The sequence below is a fragment of the Ranitomeya variabilis genome, chromosome 6, assembly GCF_051348905.1.
Source record: "Ranitomeya variabilis isolate aRanVar5 chromosome 6, aRanVar5.hap1, whole genome shotgun sequence".
NCBI classification, from domain to species: Eukaryota; Metazoa; Chordata; class Amphibia; order Anura; family Dendrobatidae; genus Ranitomeya; species Ranitomeya variabilis.
The window spans coordinates 11,206,955-11,229,488 of record NC_135237.1 but is presented as its reverse complement, the minus strand read 5'-3'; the positions used below and the strand labels follow the sequence as shown (position 1 = coordinate 11,229,488).

Genomic DNA, 22,534 nt, shown 5'->3' with positions numbered 1-22,534 from the left:
TGCTAACGGACTCCGCTGCATGGTGAAATTGTCACAATTAACGCCATGCAACGGGTCCATTAGCGCACCATTGACGGCAATGTGATTCTGATCTCTAGCGCATCGCTAGCGCATGCCATTTTCGGCACGCGCTAGCGATGTGCCGTTATTTTCAGACGGACCTCAGACGCTGCTTGCAGCGGGGATCTGCACTAGCGGGATCGGCAAACGCGATCCCTCTAGATACATTGCGTTAGCGCAATCCGCTAGCGCTATGTGCTAAACGGATTGCCCTAACGCAATGTGAACCTAGCCTTACATGTAATGCTGATGTTGGAGGAAGTTAATGAGAAAATTACCTCAGACACTCAGAAAGTGTGTTCTGTCCCCACATGAGGTGAATGGAGGTGTGGTTGACTATTAAGAGTTGTGAAAGAATGGTACCTTCAGTGTTTTCCTCGATATGAGGCAGACAGGACCAATGCTGCTCAGCGTCCGAAGAGATGATGCACACCAGGGATTGTGCAGTCCAGACTTGTTTATTTGGAAATTTGGACATACAGCGTATAACTGGTAATACAGTACTTTCTCCAGATATGCAGGGTAGACAGGGTACAGTAAGATGTAGCACCAAGTATGACTGCAAGTGTGAGCAACAAAAGAGGTCGAAAGACTGATGCCTTCCTAAGCCCGGTTAAAGAGCGTCCTCTCACAACAGCATGAAACTGAACCTGGAATGGCTGCCAGAGGAAGAGAAGACTTGACCCCTGAAACGGAAGACATGCCTACAAGAATTAATGAATAATAAGCTGCCATACGGAAAAAGGCCATTGGGTGGCAGCAGAGTAAAATATAACAACATACATGGAAACAAGAACATACATGGAACAGCATACTCCCCGTCTGAAATTCCATAAGGGATTTCACTATATTAATGTCCTTGAAATAAAGTCCAACAACCTAGAAAATGAAACCAAACATGCACGTAATGCAATAACAACTTTAAACAAGATAAGACATTAAGTCAGTTCCTGAGATAATCCAAAGGAAAACCCATCTTTGGATCAGAGAAGCCGCGATAGGCCAAACTATCTCCGACCCAACTGTAATCCAATGGGCAAAGCTACTATTGCAGAGTTCTGTTTATAGTTTATCTTACCGGAATGTCATTGATAGAGAGTAGTTTTTGGCAGACGTGCCAACCATGACAGTCTTTGTCTCCATGTGAATTGTGATAAGATCTCGCAATGTGGACTAACCTTGAGATAGTCTTGACGAGTTTCATCCAATTGGAGAAGCGTTCGAAGCGCTGGCAACTGAGGGTGGAGGTTGGTTTAGCGTTCGTGGCCAGAGCACTGACCTCGGAGCGGACTTCTGGATCATCATCCGCATCCTGGATGCTGAAGACTTCCTGGGCACATTCACTTCCCTTCTGTTCCAGCAGAAACTTTGGACCTGAAAGCCAAGAAGAGTTAGCAAAAGAATTTATAGACATAGCTCTAGTGGCATGGTCGGCTGGATTAAGCTCAGATGGGATATACTGCCACTGTTCAGGTTTGGAAGACCTTCTTTTTCTCTCAATGCGGTTACTGACGTACACGTAGAAGCGCCTTGTTTGATTGTAGATGTAACCCAAGACAACTTTACTGTCACTGTAGTATTGTACGTCATCTATGTGAGTGTCCAGCTCATGCTGAATAAAGTCTGCAAGTTCTACTGCAAGCACAGTCCCACAGAGTTCAAGCCTGGGAATAGTGTGGTCAGGCTTGGGAGCCAACTTAGCCTTGCCGAAAACAAACCCAACATGATCTTGTCAGATCCCGTTACCTTCAGGTAGGCAACAGCTGCAATGGCATCCGTGGATGCATCTGAGAACACATGTAGTTCCGTCCTAGTGCTAGCAGCAAGTGAGATTCCAGCGTAGCATCTCGGTATATGGATTTCATCCAAAGCACAAAAAGACTGCTTCCAGGTTTCCCATTTCGATTCCTTATCAGAAAAGGGAGCGGGGCATCCCAGTCCTTGACGGTTTCAGAGAGCTGTCTCAGGAGTGATTTACCTTGTATGGTAATTGGTGCTACGAATCCCAGTGGGTCATATAGGCTATTTACCACTAACAGGATATCATGTTTAGTCAATGGTTTGTCTGCACAGTTGATTTGGAAACTGAAGGCGTCAGCTGACAAATTCCACCTCAGGCCTAAGCTTCTCTGCTTGGGCGGACGGTCTGTTCCCAGGTCTATGTCCTTGAATCCAGGTGCGTGGTCACTTGACTCAAAGGCTCTCATGACAGCCAGGCTGTTTGAAGCAATTTTGTGCAGTCTAAGCTTAGCTCGGTGCAGCATGTTGGGTCCTTTTAAGTAGGTCAATTGCCGCTTCTTCTGTAGGTAGAGATTTTAGTCCATTGTCTACGTAGAAGTCTTTCTCTACAAAGTCTCTGGCGTCTGTTCCATACTTGGACTCTCCTAGTGCGGTTCTCCGCAGGCCATATGTTGCCACTGCAGGTGAAGGGCTGTTCCCAAATACGTGCACCCGCATGCGATACTCAACCATCTCTTTGCTGGGGTCATTGTCCTTGTACCACAGGAACCTGAGGAAATTTTTGTTGTCCTCTCTGACTATGAAACAGTGGAACATCTGTTCAATGTCCGCGCTGATGGCAATGGGCTCTTTCCTGAACCTCATCAACACTCCTACTAGGTTGTTTGTCAGATTAGGACCTGTGAGGAGGACATCATTGAGAGATACGCCTTGATGTTTGGCGCTTGAATCAAAGACAACTCTAATTTGTTTAGGTTTCCTCGGGTGATATGCTCCAAATGAGGGTAGGTACCAGCACTCCTCGTTTTTTCTTTAAGGGAGGCGCTGGCTTCGCATGGTTGTTATGGAATATTTTGCCGATAAAGGTGACGATGTGTTCTTTCATCTCCGGTTTATTGCTTAGTGTGTGCTGGAGAGAGTTGAATCTGGACAAGGCTTGTTCACGATTGTTCGGGAGCCTTACCCTGGTAGCTTGGAAGGGTAGAGAAAAAACCCAGTGATTAGTCTCATCCTTAAGGAACTCAGTGTCCATTATCCTGACGAATTCCTTGTCTTCCATAGTCGGGGCTACTTGTCATCCTTAGTGGTACGAAACACCGATCTTCCCATGTCGTCTGCATAGGGAGAAGGGATAACATCAAGCAGCTGTACAGGATCTGGAAACTTTTCCTTCACCTCATAGTGATGAGGACATGGTTTGCAGAAAGTAGTGCGCCCGTCCCAGCGTATGTAGGTCTTAAAGGAATAGACTCCTGTTCGGTCCAAGCATACGTTTCCTATGATTACCCACCCCAAGTCAAGTCTCTGGGCGTAGTCAGGACCATTACACTGTTGGCGGACCTTATGTATCCTTAAATTATCTCTGCCAAGCAGAAGTAGGATTTCAGCATTTGTGTCCAAAGTGGGATAATGCTGGCTAGGTGCCTTAAGTGTGGTTGGTGGAATGCGGCTTCCGGGGTAGGGATCTCGTCCCTTTGGTTGGGTATTTGATCGCGTTCGATTAGCGTAGGTAGGGGTATTATTATTATTATTATTCATTTTTATAGCGCCATTTATTCCATGGCGCTTTACATGTGAAATACGGGGCAAATATAGACAAATACATTAGACATGAGCAAAAAAAAAAAAACAAGGCACACGGGTACATAAGGAGGGAGGACCCTGCCCGCGAGGGCTCACAATCTGCAGGGGATGGGTGATGATACACTAGGAGAGGGCAGAGCTGGTTGTGCGGCGGTTCAGTAGGTTCAGGATCACTGCAGGCTGTAGGCTTGTCGGAAGAGGTGAGTCTTCAGGTTCTTTTTGAAAGTTTCTATGGTAGGCGAGAGTCTGATGTGCTGGGGTAGAGAGTTCCAGAGTATGGGGGAAGCACGGGAGAAGTCTTGGATGCGGTTGTGGGAAGAAGAGATGAGAGGGGAGTAGAGAAGGAGGTCTTGAGAGGATCGGAGGTTGCGTGTTGGTAGGTACCGGTTGATCATGTCACAGATGTATGGAGGAGATAGGTTGTGGATGGCTTTGTATGTCATTGTGAGGGTTTTGAACTGGAGTCTCTGGGCAATAGGAAGCCAGTGAAGGGCTTGGCATAGGGGAGAGGCTGGGGAATAGCGGGGACACAGGTATATTAGTCGAGCAGCAGAGTGTAGGATGGATAGGAGTGGTGCCAGAGTGCTAGAGGGGAGTCCAGAGAGTAGGAGGTTGCAGTAGTCGAGGCGGGAGAAGATAAGGGCATGCACTAGTGTTTGTGGTGTCACGGTCAAGGAATGCGCGGATCCGGGAAATGTTTTTGAGTTTGAGGCGGCAGGAGGAGGCAAGGGCTTGGATATGTGGCTTGAAAGAGAGGGCAGAGTCGAGGATCACCCCGAGGCACCGGGCGTGTGGGACTGGGGAAAGTGAGCAGCCATTGACATTGATGGATAGGTCTGGTGGAGGGGTAGAGTGAGATGGGGGAAAGATGATGAATTCTGTTTTGTCCATGTTCAGTTGTAGAAAGCGAGCAGAAAAGAAGGCTGAAATAGCAGACAGACAGTGCGGGATTTTGGTAAGTAAGGAGGTGAGGTCAGGTCCAGATAGGTAGATCTGCGTGTCATCAGCATAGAGATGGTACTGCATACCGTGGGATTCTATGAGCTGTCCCAGACCGAAGGTGTAGATGGAGAAGAGTAGGGGTCCTAGAACAGAGCCTTGAGGAACACCGACTGACAAGGGGCGAGGTGAGGAGGTGGTGTGGCGGAGGGAGACACTGAATGTCCGATCTGTCAGATATGATGAGATCCAGGAAAGGGCCAAGTCTGTGATGCCAAGAGATGAGAGGATTTGTAGCAGAAGGGAGTGGTCCACAGTGTCAAAGGCAGAAGACAGGTCCAGGAGAAGGAGGACAGAGTAGTGTCGCTTGTTCCTGGCAGTTAGTAGGTCATTGGTGACTTTAGTTAGGGCAGTTTCAGTTGAGTGATGGGAACGGAAGCCAGATTGTAATCGATCAAAGAGGGAGCAGGAGGAGAGGTGAGAGGACAGTTCAAGATGGATGTGTTGCTCCAGCAATTTGGAGGCATAAGGAAGAAGAGATATCGGGCGATAGCTAGACACAGAGGATGGGTCGAGGGAGGGCTTTTTGAGGATGGGTGTGATCTTGGCATGTTTGAAGGATGAGGGGAAGACACCTGTTGTGAGTGAGAGGTTGAAGAGGTGCGTATTTCTACGTTTCCTTTGCCAAGAGAAGCAATGAAACCTTGTGCTCTTCTGCCGCTAGTCTCTATGCGCCCCGAGCAAGTATTCAGAGTGTAGGGCGTTGCTGGTCCCTTGATTCTAAAGGCTTCAAAGAACTTAGGTCCAGCTAGGGGTCGATTGCTCTGATCATCAATGATGGCGTACATTTTTACTGCCTTCTCTGGTTGCCCTTCTGGATAGACTCTGATTAGGCATATCCTAGCACAGCATTTAGCACTTTGATTCTCCCCACATACCTCTGAGCATGAGCAGGAAACAGCTGTGGTGGACTTGGCGTGATTCTGTGGCTCCCCGCCATGGCTTGTAGAGGGAGTAGAGGTAACTGCAACTGCTGGATCACTGGTGGCTGAGGCTGGGTGCAAGGCTGATGGGTGTCTGTCACTATGACACGCTTCACACTTAATGGCAGATTTACAGTCCTTGGCCATGTGTTCTGATGAAGCGCAGCACTTGAAACATACCCCAAGTTCGCTGAGGATTTTCTTGCGCTCTTGCATGGTTTTCGACCTGAAGCCTCTACATTTGTTCAATGAGTGTGGTCTTTTGTGAATGGGACACTATTGAAAGACTTATCCTATCCCTCGACGGAATAGTGTACTGCTTATCGGCAGGTACTGCAGGTGATGACAGGTTAGTCTTTCTGACGCTTACACTGTTCCTCGAGTCCTTGCTTCTACGTGCGACGCTTTCATACCTTGATGGTGTTGCTGGAGCTCCAGGAAGTCGAGGCTAGGGTCGTTCCTCATTTGGGCTTGTTCGTCAATGAACTTGCAGAACTGAATGAACGGAGGAAAGGTGACGTCATGTGACCTTTTATACCTGTTGACGCACACTGCCCACTTCTCTTGCAGACTATGTGGCAGCTTTGAGACGATTGGGTTCACCCCATGGGCAGTGTCCAGGTAGCACAGTCCAGACAGACGAGGGTCTCTTTTAGCAAGATCCAGCTCCATAAGCAGGTCACAAGTCCAGAAGCTTGTGGGCTTCCTTAAGGTTGATCCTTGGAACATTCTGCAGTCTCTTGAATAGGGACTTTTCTATGGCTTCAGCGCTGCCGTAGGTCCTTTCGAGTCTCTGCCAGGTAGCTGCGAGACCTGCTTCAGCTTGCCCCACATAGACGGTCCTAAGACTCTTAATATGGTTTGTGGATTCGGGACCCAACCATTTTACTATGAGGTCGAGCTCCTGCTCCGCGGATAGGTTGAGATCAGCAATGGCGGCCTTGAAGGTTGCTTTCCAGGCTCTGTAGTTCTCCGCACAGTCGTTGAATTTTGAGAGGCTAGTGCTGATTAGCTCTCTGCTCACCATGAACCTGGCAAACTCGGACATGTCTGATCCTTCACTCCTTGTTACCGTAGTAGCTTGTGGTGCCCCTCGGGCGTGTAAGCTGTGTGGCGTGGAAGGGTGAATTGTTCCCAAGTAAAATGATGTTGCTGCAGGGTTGAGCTGTGGTTCAACCTCTGGAGATTCCGATGACTGCTGCTTGAACTGTGGAGGCAGGCTGGAGTGTTGTGCCTTGCGGTCGTCTTGCAGTGATGACTGCTCCTGAGGGGGTGCATCATGGCATTGGTCTTGGGTCTCTGTTGGGGCTGTGGGCGATACTGGCACCATAGGTTGGGCTGACTTGGACGTTTCCGCAATGTTATGTTGAACGTCGCTGGAGAAGGTGTGCGCTGCAGTATCTGTTTCTGCACGTAGTATCTGGTACGAACAGCTAGGTCGTCTTCTTCCTGTGGTGGCAGGCAAATTGGGTCGCAGTTTTGCTTCAATGCTTGCTCGAGTATTTTTACTTCAGCTAATGCGATTTCTTCCTCCATTTCTGTTTGAAGAATCTTTGCTCGAGCCTCTCTTTCTGCTTTCCTGGCTTATGCTTCTGCCTCTGCTTGAAGAATCTTTGCTCGGGCCTCTGCTTTCTTTTCTGTGTATGAACGTCTTAGTTTGGATCGCTCTGCGTTTAAACGGGCCTCTAGAATTCTGTCGCTGAGGGCTGAAGTTCTTGAGCAGGATAACTTGTATGACCGAACAGTGTGTTTAGACGAGGCTGACCTGTGCGATCTAGTTTCTTGCAGATGGGCGATACGAAACTCTGCTTTATCTTTGGCGTCTTGCACGGCGGCGTCCCTTTCTCTGTCTGTGGAGTCTGCCTTGCTTAACTCTGATAGGGCTTCATCGATTTTAGAGTCTTTTAGGAAGGCAGCATACTTTGCGGACAGTCTCTTGTATCTGCCGTGGGCCACGTCTAGCTGTCTTATAGTGTCCTGTAAACTCACTGCATCATCTTTGTGGCGTTGGACGCTTGACATGAGGGAGGCGATTCGTTCCCATAGGTCGTCCAGGTTGTCATTGAACTCGTCCCTTTTGGAATGGTAATTCTCGAGGACCTTTAATGTTGGCTTGATGGAGTGTACTGGTCGTGCATCTGGGTCTGCTGCGGAAGCGGGCTCTGCTTCCCGGTCTTCATAATGAACAGTATTGGGTTGTATTTGCTCTGTTTCAGCATTGGGGAACTGCGTAAGGTCCTTTTCAGCCATTTTGATTTAAGGTGCGCTGTCCCTTTAAGAAACTGAACTTTTGAATTGGGGGCTGGAAATCGCAGTGCAGCTTCGTTGCGACCCCCTGATAACATTCCTAAGGTGTTTTGGGGGAATTGTGGGGTTCTGCAATCCGACAATCTGCTGCGATGTGGTATAATATAGAGTCTTTATGCACAATGCGGTCTGAGGTGATGCTGCAGATTTCTTAGCAGAGCAGGGCTGCAGTATGTGAGCAGGCAGAGCATAGGCACATGGATAGGGACATAAGGATGATTCTGGCCGGGATCCAGGCAGTCTTTCGACTGTTCTGTCCCCACATGAGGCGAATGGAGGTGTGGTTGACTATTAAGAGTTGTAAGAGAAAGAATGGTACCTTCAGTGTTTTCCTCGATATGAGGCAGACAGGACCAATGCTGCTCAGCGTCCGAAGAGATGATGCACACCAGGGACTGTGCAATCCAGTCTTGTTTATTTGGAAATCTGGACATACAGCCGATAACTGGTAATACAGTAACTTTCTCCAGAAATGCAGGTGTAGACCAGGTACAGTAAGATGTAGCACCAAGTATGACTGCAAGTGTGAGCAACAAAAGAGGTCGAAAGACTGATGCCTTCCTAAGCCCGGTTCAAGAGCGTCCTCTCACAACAGCATGAAACTGAAATGGCTGCCAGAGGAAGAGAAGACTTGACCCCTGAACTGGAAGACATGCCCACAAGAATTAATGAATAACAAGCTGCCATACGGAAAAAGGCCATTGGGTGGCAGCAGAGTAAAATATAACAAACTGAAGAACATACATGGAACAGCACAAAGTGTCCATCTTAACTGCTGTAGAGAATTTGTACTGCACCACAGCTGCTGCTGCCTCAGGGACTGCGCAGACACCAGTGGCTGCTTTATTGGAAACCGTGATGTTTTAATTGCACTATCCTGTGATCTGAACGGTGTTTTCCAAGTTATTGTATAGATGATTTGTGTATAAAGCCGACACTCTGCAGTGACCAACAACCAGACATGAATCCTGTGAAAACTGCGGCATAACTGAAAAGCGCACCAACTGCCAAGGAGGCCAAGGAAAAGTGATGTCCTATCCTCAGCCGTAACCCGACAAAGAGAGGAGAGAAGCTCAGCAGCTGGAAAAGTAAGAGGAACTACTGCATGGTCCATACATTAAGAGGAGGGCGAGGTGACTGACTGCAGCTCATCAACATGTGGTCCAAACAATGCCTTATTACTTAGGGGCACCCGGCCTCCCCAGCTACAGTGGAGAGCCCCACGCGTTAATGCAGGCAATGTTCAGCACAAGCCCCTATCACCGACATCTGTGCTGATGACCTGGCCTCCCTCTTTATAGTGAAAATAGACAATATCCATCAGGAAATCCGCTCACAATCACCAAGTGCAGTGACTCCCATCCCTCCCTGCATCTCCCCTGGCTCACTCTCCACATTCGATCCCATCACAGAAGAAGAAGTCTCCAAGCTCCTCTCCTCTTCTCGTCCGACTACATGCACCACCAACCCCATTCCCTCACACCTCCTCCAGTCTCTCTCTCCAGCCGTCACAACTCACCTAACTACAATCTTTAATCTCTCCCTCTCCTCTGGCATTTTCCCCTCCTCCTTCAAACACTCTATCATTACTCCATTACTAAAGAAACCCGCTTTCGACCCATCCTGCCCAAATAACTACAGACCGGTCTCCAATCTCCCCTTCATCTCTAAACTCTTGCAGCGCCTAGTCTACTCCCACCTTACCTGTTACCTCTCCACTCATTCCCTCCTAGACCCTTCACAGTCCGGCTTCTGCCCCTACATTCGACTGAAACTACACTCAACAAAGTGACCAAATGACCTTCTGACAGCAAAATGTAACGGTGACCACTCTCTGCTCATTCTTCTCGACCTTTCTGCAGCTTTCGACACTGTTGACCACCCTCTCCTACTCTCTAGGCTCCAGTCACTAAGGCATTAAGGACACTGCTTTCTCCTGGTTCTCTTCCTACCTTTTTGACCGCTCCTTCAGTGTTCTGTTCTCTGGCTCCACTTCATCTCCTCTTCCTCTCACTGTTGGGGTACCTCAGGGCTCAGTCCTTGGCCCTCTTCTCTTCTCCCTCTACATAGCCCCAATTGGACAGACCATCAGATTTGGCTTTCAGTACCATCTTTATGCTGATGACACACAACTATACACGTCATCCCCTGACCTTACCCCCGCTGTACTACAGAACACCACTGACTGTCTGTCCGCAGTCTCCAACATCATGTCCGCTCTCTATCTGAAACTCAACCTCTCCAAAACTGAACTTCTTCTGCTCCCGCCATCTACTAACCTCCCTAAATCTGACATTTCCCTCTCTGTGGGTGGCACCATAATAACACCCCGGCAGAAGGCGCGCTGTCTGGGTGTTATGTTTGACTCCGATCTCTCCTTCACCTCCCATATACAATCTCTTGCCCGCTCGTGCCGCTTACACCAAAGAACATCTCTAGAATCCACCCTTTTCTCACTATAGAAACAACAAAAACTCTCACTGTCGCCCTAATCCACTCCCGTCTGGACTACTGTAACGCTCTATTAATTGGCCTCCCCCTCACTCGACTTTCCCCTCTCCAGTCTATCCTTAGTGCAGCAGCCAGGGTCGTCCATCTGGCTAATCGTTACTCAGACGTGTCCGCTCTTCGCCAGTCATTACACTGGCTGCCCATTCATTACAGGATACAATTCAAAGTACTTGTTCTCACCCACGAAGCTCTCCACAGTGCGGCCCCCCTTACATCTCCTCCCTCATTTCTATTGGCCTAGCCGACCACTGCGCTCTGCAAACAACTTTCGACTAACCTCGGCACTAATCCGTACCTCATACTCCCGACTCCAAGACTTCTCCCGTGCTGCGCCAATCCTCTGGAATGCTCTACCCCAAGATATTAGGACCAGCCACAATTTGCATAGTTTTAGGCGCTCGCTCAAAACACATTTGTTCAGAGCGGCCTATCACGTTCCCTAATCAAACTCATTTTATGTTTGTGTGTGTGTGTGTAGCCCATTCACTATCTCCATCTATCCCCCACCCCCTGAAGATGGCTGGACCATCATTGTAAATACATCGTTGTAAATACACACCTGTACTTTGTATCTCCCCCACCTCATTGTAGATTGTAAGCTCTCACGAGCAGGGGCGGCTTATTGTGCTTTAATTATTGTATTGTTAACATTGTTACTTATGTCTGTTGTGTTTGAAGCTGTTAAGCTGTAAAGCGCTGCGGAATATGTTGGCGCTATATAAAGATTATTATTATGTTCAAACTTTACCGAGTAAAGTGCAGATATTGATTGGTGAGGTAGGTGGCGCTGCACGAAGGGAAGTTGTTAAATTTTGGCCTCCTAGTGTAAACTGCTGAACAGATGCTAGACAGGTTAGGAGCTACATTTCAGACAAGAACCAAGGGAAAGTTAAAGGGAAACTGTCAGCAGGATTGTGCTCAGTAACTACAGTCAGGTCAGTGCCTTTATACTGATTACACTGATACCTGTGATCAGGATTGTGCTCAGTGACTACAGACAGTGTCAGGTCGGTGCCGTTATACTGATTACACTGATACCTGTGATCAGGATTGTGCTCAGTGACTACAGACAGTGTCAGGTCAGTGTCGTTATACTGATTACACTGATACCTGTGATCAGGATTGTGCTCAGTGACTACAGACAGTGTCAGGTCAGTGTCGTTATACTGATTACACTGATACCTGTGATCAGGATTGTGCTCAGTGACTACAGACAGTGTCAGGTCGGCGCCGTTATACTGATTACACTGATACCTATGATCAGGATTGTGCTCAGTGACTACAGACAGTGTCAGGTCAGTGTCGTTATACTGATTACACTGATACCTGTGATCAGGATTGTGCTCAGTAACTACAGTCAGGTCAGTGCCTTTATACTGATTACACTGATACCTGTGATCAGGATTGTGCTCAGTGACTACAGACAGTGTCAGGTCGGTGCCGTTATACTGATTACACTGATACCTGTGATCAGGATTGTGCTCAGTGACTACAGACAGTGTCAGGTCGGTGCCGTTATACTGATTACACTGATACCTGTGATCAGGATTGTGCTCAGTGACTACAGACAGTGTCAGGTCAGTGTCGTTATACTGATTACACTGATACCTGTGATCAGGATTGTGCTCAGTGACTACAGACAGTGTCAGGTCAGTGTCGTTATACTGATTACACTGATACCTGTGATCAGGATTGTGCTCAGTGACTACAGACAGTGTCAGGTCGGCGCCGTTATACTGATTACACTGATACCTATGATCAGGATTGTGCTCAGTGACTACAGACAGTGTCAGGTCAGTGTCGTTATACTGATTACACTGATACCTGTGATCAGGATTGTGCTCAGTGACTACAGACAGTGCCAGGTCGGTGCTGTTATACTGATTACACTGATATCTGTGATCAGGATTGTGCTCAGTGACTACAGACAGTGTCAGGTCAGTGCCATTATACTGATTACACTGATACCTGTGATCAGGATTGTGCTCAGTGACTACAGTGTCAGGTCGGTGCCGTTATACTGATTACACTGATACCTGTGATCAGGATTGTGCTCAGTGACTACAGACAGTGTCAGGTCGGTGCAGTTATAATGATTACACTGATACCTGTAATCAGTATTGTGCTCAGTGACTACAGACAGTGTCAGGTCGGCGCCGTTATACTGATTACACTGATACCTGTAATCAGGATTGTGCTCAGTGACTACAGACAGTGTCAGGTCGGTGCCGTTATACTGATTACACTGATACCTATGATCAGGATTGTGCTCAGTGACTACAGACAGTGTCAGGTCAGTGTCGTTATACTGATTACACTGATACCTGTGATCAGGATTGTGCTCAGTGACTACAGACAGTGTCAGGTCGGTGCCGTTATACTGATTACACTGATACCTGTGATCAGGATTGTGCTCAGTGACTACAGACAGTGTCAGGTCAGTGCCATTATACTGATTACACTGATACCTGTGATCAGGATTGTGCTCAGTGACTACAGGCAGTGTCAGGTCGGTGCCGTTATACTGATTACACTGATACCTGTGATCAGGATTGTGCTCAGTGACTACAGTGTCAGGTCGGTGCCGTTATACTGATTACACTGATACCTGTGATCAGGATTGTACTCAGTGACTACAGACAGTGTCAGGTCAGTGTTGTTATACTGATTACAATGATACCTGGTGATGAAATCCATCTTGTGGTTGTTGTTTAATCTTAAAAAAAATCTCAAAATGGCGCCTGCCGAACCTGTGTACTAGCATCCAATGTCAATCAGATAGCTGACACTGAGCAGGCACCATCTTGCTAAAAGAAAAAAAAAATTTCTCCACTAAGATGGCCCTAGCCGCGCCTGCGCAGTAGCAGCTATAGGCGATCTAATAGATGCTACTGCGCAGGCACAATCTTGGAGGAGGCAATTTTCTTTTCTTTAGCAAGATGGCGCCCCCTGCACAGTTGTAGCTATGGGATCGCCTATAGCTGCTACTGCACAAGCGCGGCCGGCGCCATTTTGAGACATTTCACTTTTTTATTTATAGCATCAAATAAAAGAATTAAATGAACATTACACATGAGACCATGGTGCAGCGCAGACGCCGCCGCGGCCTGTCTGCTGCAGGTGATTTTTTTCCCAATATATATAATATTCATTATGTAAAATAGGGGGCGGGTCCTGAGGGACGAAAGACCTGTCAGAAGACATCAGTATGAATAGCTAAGCAATGCACCACATGAAGACCCCCACAGGCCGCCCCGGAGCACGAGAATCTCTTTAACTCAAAACTGAAAATCCAGATTCCACAACAACCACAAGACGGATTTCATCACCAGGTATCATTGTAATCAGTATAACGGCACCCACTTGACACTATCTGTAGGTTACTGTGCACAATCCTGCTGACAGGTTCCCTTTAAAGATGGGATTCTGTTGTGAATTTGGATTCTGGGCTCCCCCGGTGGCTACTGGTGGAATTGAACTTGTGACATCATCTTCCTTGTTCACCTGTTCTGATTAGATCTGGGTGTCGCTATATAACCTGGCTTCTCTGTTAGATGCTTGCCGGTCAACAATGTTATCAGAAGCCTCTCTGTGCTTGTTCCTGCTCCCAGACATCTACTAGATAAGTTGGACATTCGTCCATGTTTTGTTTTTGTATTTTGGTTCCAGTTCACAGCTGCAGTTTCGTTACTGTGTCTGGAAAGCTCTTGTTGATCAGGAATTGCCACTCTGGTATTATGAGTTAATGCCAGAGTCCTAAAGTAATTTCTGGATGTGTTTTGTTAGGGTTTTCTACTGACCATGAAAGTATGCTTTCTGTCTTCTGCTATCTAGAAAGCGGACCTCAAATTTGCTAAAACTATTTTCCTGCTGCGTTTGTTGTTTCATCTCATATCACCGCCAATATATGTGGGGGGCTTCTGTCTCCTTTTGGGCATTTCTCTAGAGGTGAGTCAGGTCTTATATTTCCCTCTGCTAGCATTATTTAGTTCTCCGGCCGGCGCTGGGCATATAGGGATAAAAAGTAGGACATGCTACCTGGCTACTTCTAGATGATGCGGTAGGTTTAGTTCATGGTCAGTACAGTTACATCTTCCAAGAGCTTGTTCCTATAGAGGCTTATGCTAGTTCTCTGGCCATGGAGATCATGACAGTTTGACCGGCCCACTAAAGGGTTAAAATCCTTGGCTGAGAAAGGAGAGAAATAAGAAGTCTGCTGAGAGTTTTTTTTTTTTTTTTTTTCCTCTGTGCTCTTAATTGGATCACTTGCCAGTCTGTCTATGCTGCAGTCTTTCTTTTTTTTCTCTCTCCTTATAATCTTTGAATGGCTTTGTGTTCACCTGTTAATAATGGATCTTCAGAGTGTAACTGCAGGTTTGAATAATCTCACCACGAAAGTACAAAATTTGCAAGATTTTATTATTCATGCTCCGGTATCTGAGCCGAGAATTCCTTTGCCGGAATTCTTCTCAGGGAATAGATCTAGCTTTCAGAATTTTAGAAATAATTGTAAGCTATTTTTGTCCCTGAGATCTCGTTCTGCTGGAGACCCTGCACAGCAGGTTGGGATTGTGATTTCCTTGCTCCGCGGCGACCCTCAAGACTGGGCTTTTGCATTGGCACCAGGGGATCCTGCGTTGCTCAATGTGGATGCGTTTTTTCTGGCCTTGGGGTTGCTCTATGAGGAACCTCATTTGGAACTTCAGGCAGAAAAAACTTTGATGTCCCTATCGCAGGGGCAAGATGAAGCTGAAATTTACTGCCAAAGATTCCGTAAATGGTCTGTGCTTACTCAGTGGAATGAGTGTGCCTTGGCGGCTACTTTCAGAGAGGGTCTCTCTGATGCCATTAAGGATGTTATGGTGGGGTTCCCTGTGCCTGCGGGTCTGAATGAGTCCATGACAATGGCCATTCAGATCGATAGGCGTCTGCGGGAGCGCAAACCTGTGCACCATCTGGCGGTGTCCACTGAGAAGACGCCAGAAAGCATGCAGTGTGATAGAATTCTGTCCAGAAGCGAGCGGCAGAATTTTAGACGGAAAAATGGGTTGTGTTTCTATTGTGGGGATTCTACTCATGTTATATCAGCGTGCTCTAAGCGTACTAAAAAGCTTGATAAATCCGTTTCCATTGGCACTTTACAGTCTAAATTTATTTTGTCTGTGACCCTGATTTGCTCTTTGTCATCTATTACTACTGACGCCTATATCGACTCTGGCGCCGCTTTGAGTCTTATGGATTGGTCCTTTGCCAATCGTTGTGGGTATGATTTAGAGCCTTTGGAAACTCTTATTCCTCTGAAGGGGATTGACTCCACCCCATTGGCTAATAATAAACCACAATACTGGACACAAGTGACTATGTGTATTAATCCGGATCACCAGGAGACTATTCGTTTTCTAGTGCTGTATAATCTACATGAGGATTTGGTGCTGGGATTGCCATGGCTGCAGTCTCACAACCCAGTCCTTGACTGGAGAGCTATGTCTGTGTTGAGCTGGGGATGTAAGGGGACTCATGGGGACGTACCTTTGGTGTCCATTTCATCATCTATTCCCTCTGAAATCCCTGAGTTCCTGTCTGATTATCGTGACGTCTTTGAAGAACCCAAGCTGGGTTCACTACCTCCGCACCGTGAGTGCGATTGTGCTATAGATTTAATTCCGGGTAGTAAATACCCAAAGGGTCGTTTATTTAATCTGTCTGTGCCTGAACATACTGCTATGCGAGAATATATAAAGGAGTCCTTGGAAAAGGGACATATTCGTCCATCGTCATCTCCCTTAGGAGCCGGTTTTTTCTTTGTGTCAAAAAAAGACGGCTCTTTGAGACCATGTATTGATTATCGGCTTTTGAATAAAATCACGGTTAAATATCAATACCCATTGCCGTTGCTGACTGATTTGTTTGCTCGCATAAAGGGGGCCAAGTGGTTCTCTAAGATTGATCTCCGTGGGGCGTATAATTTGGTGCGGATCAGGCAGGGGGATGAGTGGAAAACCGCATTTAATACGCCCGAGGGCCACTTTGAGTATTTGGTGATGCCTTTTGGTCTTTCTAATGCCCCTTCAGTCTTCCAGTCCTTTATGCATGATATTTTCCGCGATTTTTTGGATAAATTTATGATAGTGTATCTGGATGATATTCTGATTTTTTCGGATGACTGGGACTCTCATGTCCGGCAAGTTAAGAGGGTTTTTCAGGTTTTGCGGTCTAATTCTCTGTGTGTCAAGGGTTCTAAGTGCGTTTTTGGGGTTCAGAGAATTTCCTTTTTGGGATATATTTTTTCTCCCTCTTCCATTGAGATGGATCCTGTCAAGGTTCAAGCTATTTGTGATTGGACGCAGCCCTCTTCTCTTAAAAGTCTTCAGAAATTTTTGGGCTTTGCCAACTTTTATCGTCGATTTATTTCTGGTTTTTCGGATGTCGTTAAGCCATTGACCGATTTGACTAGACAGGGTGCTGATGTTGCTAATTGGTCCCCTGATGCTGTGGAGGCCTTTCAGGAGCTTAAGCGCCGTTTTTCTTCTGCCCCTGTGTTGCGTCAGCCTGATGTGACTCTTCCTTTTCAGGTTGAGGTCGACGCTTCTGAGATCGGAGCTGGGGCAGTGTTGTCGCAGAAAAGTTCTGACTGCGCCGTGATGAGGCCTTGTGCCTTCTTTTCCCGTAAATTTTCGCCCGCTGAGCGGAATTATGATGTTGGGAATCGGGAGCTTTTGGCCATGAAGTGGGCGTTTGAGGAGTGGCGCCATTGGCTTGAGGGGGCCAGACATCAGGTGGTGGTATTGACTGACCACAAAAATTTGATTTATCTTGAGACCGCCAGGCGCCTGAATCCTAGACAGGCGCGCTGGTCATTATTTTTTTCTCGGTTTAATTTTGTGGTATCGTACCTACCAGGTTCTAAGAATGTTAAGGCGGATGCCCTTTCTAGGAGTTTTGAGCCTGATTCACCTGGCAACACTGACCCCACAGGTATTCTTAAGGAGGGAGTTATCTTGTCAGCTGTTTCTCCAGACCTGCGGCGGGCCTTGCAGGAGTTTCAGGCGGATAGACCGGATCGTTGTCCGCCTGATAGGCTGTTTGTTCCTGATGATTGGACCAGTAAAGTCATCTCTGAGGTGCATTCTTCTGCGTTGGCAGGTCATCCTGGAATTTTTGGTACCAGGGATTTGGTGGCAAGATCCTTCTGGTGGCCTTCCCTGTCACGAGATGTGCGAGGCTTTGTGCAGTCTTGTGACGTTTGTGCTCGGGCCAAGCCTTGTTGTTCTCGGGCTAGTGGATTATTGTTGCCCTTGCCTATTCCTAAGAGGCCTTGGACACACATCTCGATGGATTTTATTTCAGATCTGCCTGTTTCTCAGAAGATGTCTGTCATCTGGGTGGTGTGTGACCGTTTTTCTAAGATGGTTCATTTGGTTCCCCTGCCCAAATTGCCTTCTTCTTCCGAGTTGGTGCCCCTGTTTTTTCAAAATGTTGTTCGTTTGCATGGTATTCCTGAGAATATCGTTTCTGACAGAGGAACCCAATTTGTGTCTAGATTTTGGCGGGCATTTTGTGCTAGGATGGGCATAGATTTATCTTTTTCGTCCGCTTTCCATCCTCAGACGAATGGCCAGACCGAGCGGACTAATCAGACCCTGGAGACATATCTGAGGTGTTTTGTGTCTGCTGACCAGGATGATTGGGTTGCTTTTTTGCCATTGGCGGAGTTCGCCCTCAATAATCGGGCCAGCTCTGCCACGTTGGTTTCCCCGTTTTTCTGTAATTCGGGGTTCCATCCTCGATTTTCCTCCGGTCAGATGGAATCCTCGGATTGTCCTGGAGTGGATGCGGTGGTGGAGAGATTGCATCATATCTGGGGGCAGGTGATGGACAATTTAAAGTTGTCCCAGGAGAAGACTCAGCTTTTTGCCAACCGTCACCGTCGTGTTGGTCCTCGGCTTTGTGTTGGAGATTTGGTGTGGTTGTCTTCTCGTTTTGTCCCTATGAGGGTCTCATCTCCTAAGTTTAAGCCTCGGTTCATCGGTCCGTATAAAATATTGGAGATTCTTAACCCTGTTTCCTTCCGTTTGGACCTCCCTGCATCCTTTTCTATTCATAACGTTTTTCATCGGTCGTTATTGCGCAGGTATGAGGCACCGGTTGTGCCTTCCGTTGAGCCTCCTGCTCCGGTGTTGGTTGAGGGTGAGTTGGAGTACGTTGTGGAAAAAATCCTAGACTCCCGTGTTTCCAGACGGAGACTCCAGTATCTGGTCAAGTGGAAGGGATACGGCCAGGAGGATAATTCTTGGGTCACTGCATCTGATGTTCATGCCTCTGATCTGGTTCGTGCCTTTCATAGGGCCCATCCTGATCGCCCTGGTGGTTCTGGTGAGGGTTCGGTGCCCCCTCCTTGAGGGGGGGGTACTGTTGTGAATTTGGATTCTGGGCTCCCCCGGTGGCTACTGGTGGAATTGAACTTGTGACATCATCTTCCTTGTTCACCTGTTCTGATTAGATCTGGGTGTCGCTATATAACCTGGCTTCTCTGTTAGATGCTTGCCGGTCAACAATGTTATCAGAAGCCTCTCTGTGCTTGTTCCTGCTCCCAGACATCTACTAGATAAGTTGGACATTCGTCCATGTTTTGTTTTTGTATTTTGGTTCCAGTTCACAGCTGCAGTTTCGTTACTGTGTCTGGAAAGTTCTTGTTGATCAGGAATTGCCACTCTGGTATTATGAGTTAATGCCAGAGTCCTAAAGTAATTTCTGGATGTGTTTTGTTAGGGTTTTCTACTGACCATGAAAGTATGCTTTCTGTCTTCTGCTATCTAGAAAGCGGACCTCAAATTTGCTAAAACTATTTTCCTGCTGCGTTTGTTGTTTCATCTCATATCACCGCCAATATATGTGGGGGGCTTCTGTCTCCTTTTGGGCATTTCTCTAGAGGTGAGTCAGGTCTTATATTTCCCTCTGCTAGCATTATTTAGTTCTCCGGCCGGCGCTGGGCATATAGGGATAAAAAGTAGGACATGCTACCTGGCTACTTCTAGATGATGCGGTAGGTTTAGTTCATGGTCAGTACAGTTACATCTTCCAAGAGCTTGTTCCTATAGAGGCTTATGCTAGTTCTCTGGCCATGGAGATCATGACAGGATTCTTTGGGAAAAGACAGCAGTCCCATGAACCGTTAAGAGAGTTTACAGGAAGCCTGGTGTGTCTTTAAGGAAGCTAATCCATTTGAAGCTATTAATGCTGATCAAATTTTAAGGGAACAATTTACTGGGGGAGTAACGTCTGATACTACCAAGTTACGGTTGAGAAGTCTGCCTCTATAACATCCTGATAGTGATTTTATGGATTTTAAAGAGCCTGCCATAAACGTGCTGAGCAAGGACACATCACCCAGACCTGTGCCAGTCCATATAGAACTTGTTGATGTATATCAAAGTCCAAGGGATAAAGAGTTGAATGACGAAGAAAGTGCTGTGTTTGCCCCTACCAAACCTGTTGTTGTTCAGTGCGCTCCCAACAGGTACAGTGAGGGAAATAAGTATTTGATCCCTTGCTGATTTTATAAGTTTGCCCACTGACAAAGACAGGAACAGTCCATAATTATAAGGGTAGGTTCATTTTAACATTGAGAGATAGAATATCAAAAATAAAATCCAGAAAATCACATTGTATAAATTATATAAATTTATTTGCATTTTGCAGTGAGAAATAAGTATTTGATCCCTCTGGCAAACAAGACTTAATACTTGGTGGTAAAACCCTTGTTGGCAAGCACAGCAGTCAGACATCTTTTGTAGTTGATGATGAGGTTTGGCACATGTCAGGGGGACTTTTGCTCTATTCCTCTTTGCAGATAATCTCTAAATCATTAGATTGTGAGGCTGTTGCTTGGTGACTCAGAGCTTCAACTCCCTCCATAAGTTTTCTATGGGATTAAGGTCTGGAGACTGGCTAGGCCACTCCACTACCTTCATGTGCTTCTTGTGAGACACTCCTTTGTTGCCTTTGCTGTATGTTTTGGATCATTGTCTTCCTGGAAGACCCAGCCAGGACCCATTTTTAATGTCCTGGCGGAGGGAAGGAGGTTGTCATTCAGGATTTTACGGTACATGGCTCCATCCATTCTCCCATTAATGCGGTGAAGTAGTCCTGTGCCCTTAGCAGAGAAATACTCCTAAAACAAAATGTTTCCACCTCCATGCTTGACAGTGGGGACGGTGTTCTTTGGTTCATTGGCAGCATTTCTCTTCCTCCAAACACGGCGAGTTGAGTTGATGCCAAAGAGTTCAATTTTTGTCTCATTTGACCACAGCACCTTCTCCCGATCACTCACAGAATCATCCAGGTGTTCATTGGCAAACTTCAGCCGGGCCTGCACATGTGCCTTCTTGAGCAGGAGGACCTTGCGAGCACTGCAGGATGTTAAACCTTTACGGCGTAATGTGTTACCAATGGTTTTCTTGGTGACTGTGGTCCCAGCTGCCCTGAGATCATTAACAAGTTCCCCTCGTGTAGTTTTAGGCTGATCTCTCACCTTCCTCATGATCAAGGATACCCCACGAGGTGAGATTTTGCATGGTGCCCCAGATCAATGTCGACTGACAGTCATTTTGTATTTCTTCCATTTTCTTACTATTGCCCCAACAGTTGCCTCCTTCTCACCCAGCGTCTTTCTTATGGTTCTGTAGCCCATTCCAGCTTTGTGCAGGTCTGTGATCTTGTCCCTGACATCCTTAGAAAGCTCTTTGGTCTTGCCCATGTTGTAGAGGTCAGAGTCTGACTGATTAAGTCTGTGGAACAGAGTCTTTTATAAAGGTGACTATGTAAGACAGCTGTCTTTAATGTACGTAACAAGTTGATTAGGAGTGTCTAACTGGTCTGTGTGAGACGGAACTCTTAATGATTGGTAGGGGATCAAATACTTATTTATCAATGCAAAATGCAAATACATTTGTATAATTTAGGCAATGTGATTTTCTGGATTTTATTTTTGATATTCTATCTCTCAATGTTAAAATTAGCCACCCTTAAAATTATAGACTGTTCATGTCTTTGTCAGTGGGCAAACTTACAAAATCAGCAAGGGATCAAATACTTATTTCCCCTACTGCACAAGGCACTACTGAAGAAATATGTAGTCACATTGCAGAACTAATCAAAAGCCTTGCACTCCTATGAAAAGAAGTAAAGGAGTTGAAGCACCCAGTCCCCAGTCAAGAGTACATCCTTGTTTCGTCCGGAACGTGCCACCTTACAGTCCCAGGTACAACTACTACAGGACAGGTAGGAGACCGACCAACAGGTCGGCCGATTTACCGCAGACGCGATTGCAGTGGGCACATAGAAAGAGAGAATGCCAACCTTTAAACCGGAATTTCCTGAGGACAAGGATGGACCCTCGGGAGAAGAATGCATGATGATCCTGACTGGGGCCTAAAATATGTTGGCTATCGCCCCATTATTCCGATCACAATAGATGGTATCTCTTTTCTAGCACTACTTGACACTGGCTCACAAGTTACCACCATCCAGCTACCACAATATAAGCGTTACTGGAAAACACCAGCTAGCAAAAATCACCTCCACTGACCTCGACATTACAGCTAGCAATGGACAACCTGTGATTCCCCTCCTTGGGATGAACATACTACAAAATTGTTTTGATGAACTGATTGAAGGCATGACTTAGGCTCTTAATGCTGCATCCCCCACGAAGAAGAGAACCATTTAGAAAATGCATCACATACTCGTTAGTCATCAGAAATTCATTAATTCAAGAGGAGAGATCTGCCTTTCCAGGATTATGGACTCCAGACCTGTAGTCCTGAAACCTCGTACAGAAACCATGACGTGGTGCAAGACCAAGATGGGTCAATTCATTTTCCCAAGGGGCCACATGAGAAACTGGCACTGCTGTGGAGGGCTGAACAAATCGGCTGAACTTAAAGGAGCGGTCCGAAACCAAATATGAATTTCATACTAAATGTGCATTTATTTAGTGTAATACTCTAATCTACTTTTCTAATACACTATACTTCAATGGAAAGTTCCCTAACATATCCTCTATATTCTGACTTCCTGTTTTTTTTTTCACTTCCAATGACAATTTGAGATTCACCAGTGCATGCTGGGATACTCAAATCAGCCAGTATCAGGGGGCAGGGCCTGCCGCAGCCTCTGAGCCCTCTCTGAGA

At 46.7% G+C, this 22,534-nt stretch overlaps 1 protein-coding gene across 1 annotated transcript; it reads right to left on the bottom strand.

Annotated features, from left to right (window-relative positions):
- Positions 1 to 441: 441 nt before the first annotated feature.
- LOC143782202 (uncharacterized) lies at positions 442 to 2,267 on the bottom strand. The gene is made up of 3 exons (XM_077269403.1): positions 2,039 to 2,267; positions 1,239 to 1,788; positions 442 to 939 (listed from the first exon to the last, which is right to left on the bottom strand). The coding sequence occupies exons 1-3, from the start codon at positions 2,265 to 2,267 to the stop codon at positions 906 to 908; spliced, it is 813 nt and encodes a 270-aa protein (XP_077125518.1). The 3' UTR covers positions 442 to 905.
- Between the last annotated feature and the right edge of the window lie 20,267 nt (positions 2,268 to 22,534).

What these genes read in the sequence shown, in the direction of transcription:
- LOC143782202 (XM_077269403.1), bottom strand. Translation starts at nt 2,267, where the DNA reads ATGAGAGCCTTTGAGTCAAGTGACCACGCACCTGGATTCAAGGACATA. An exon ending in AGCACCAATTACCATACAAG is followed by an intron (nt 1,789 to 2,038) that starts GTAAATCACTCC and finishes GGATCTGACAAG; the next exon opens with ATCATGTTGGGTTTGTTTTC. An exon ending in CTCGTCAAGACTATCTCAAG is followed by an intron (nt 940 to 1,238) that starts GTTAGTCCACAT and finishes TTCATTTTCTAG; the next exon opens with GTTGTTGGACTTTATTTCAA.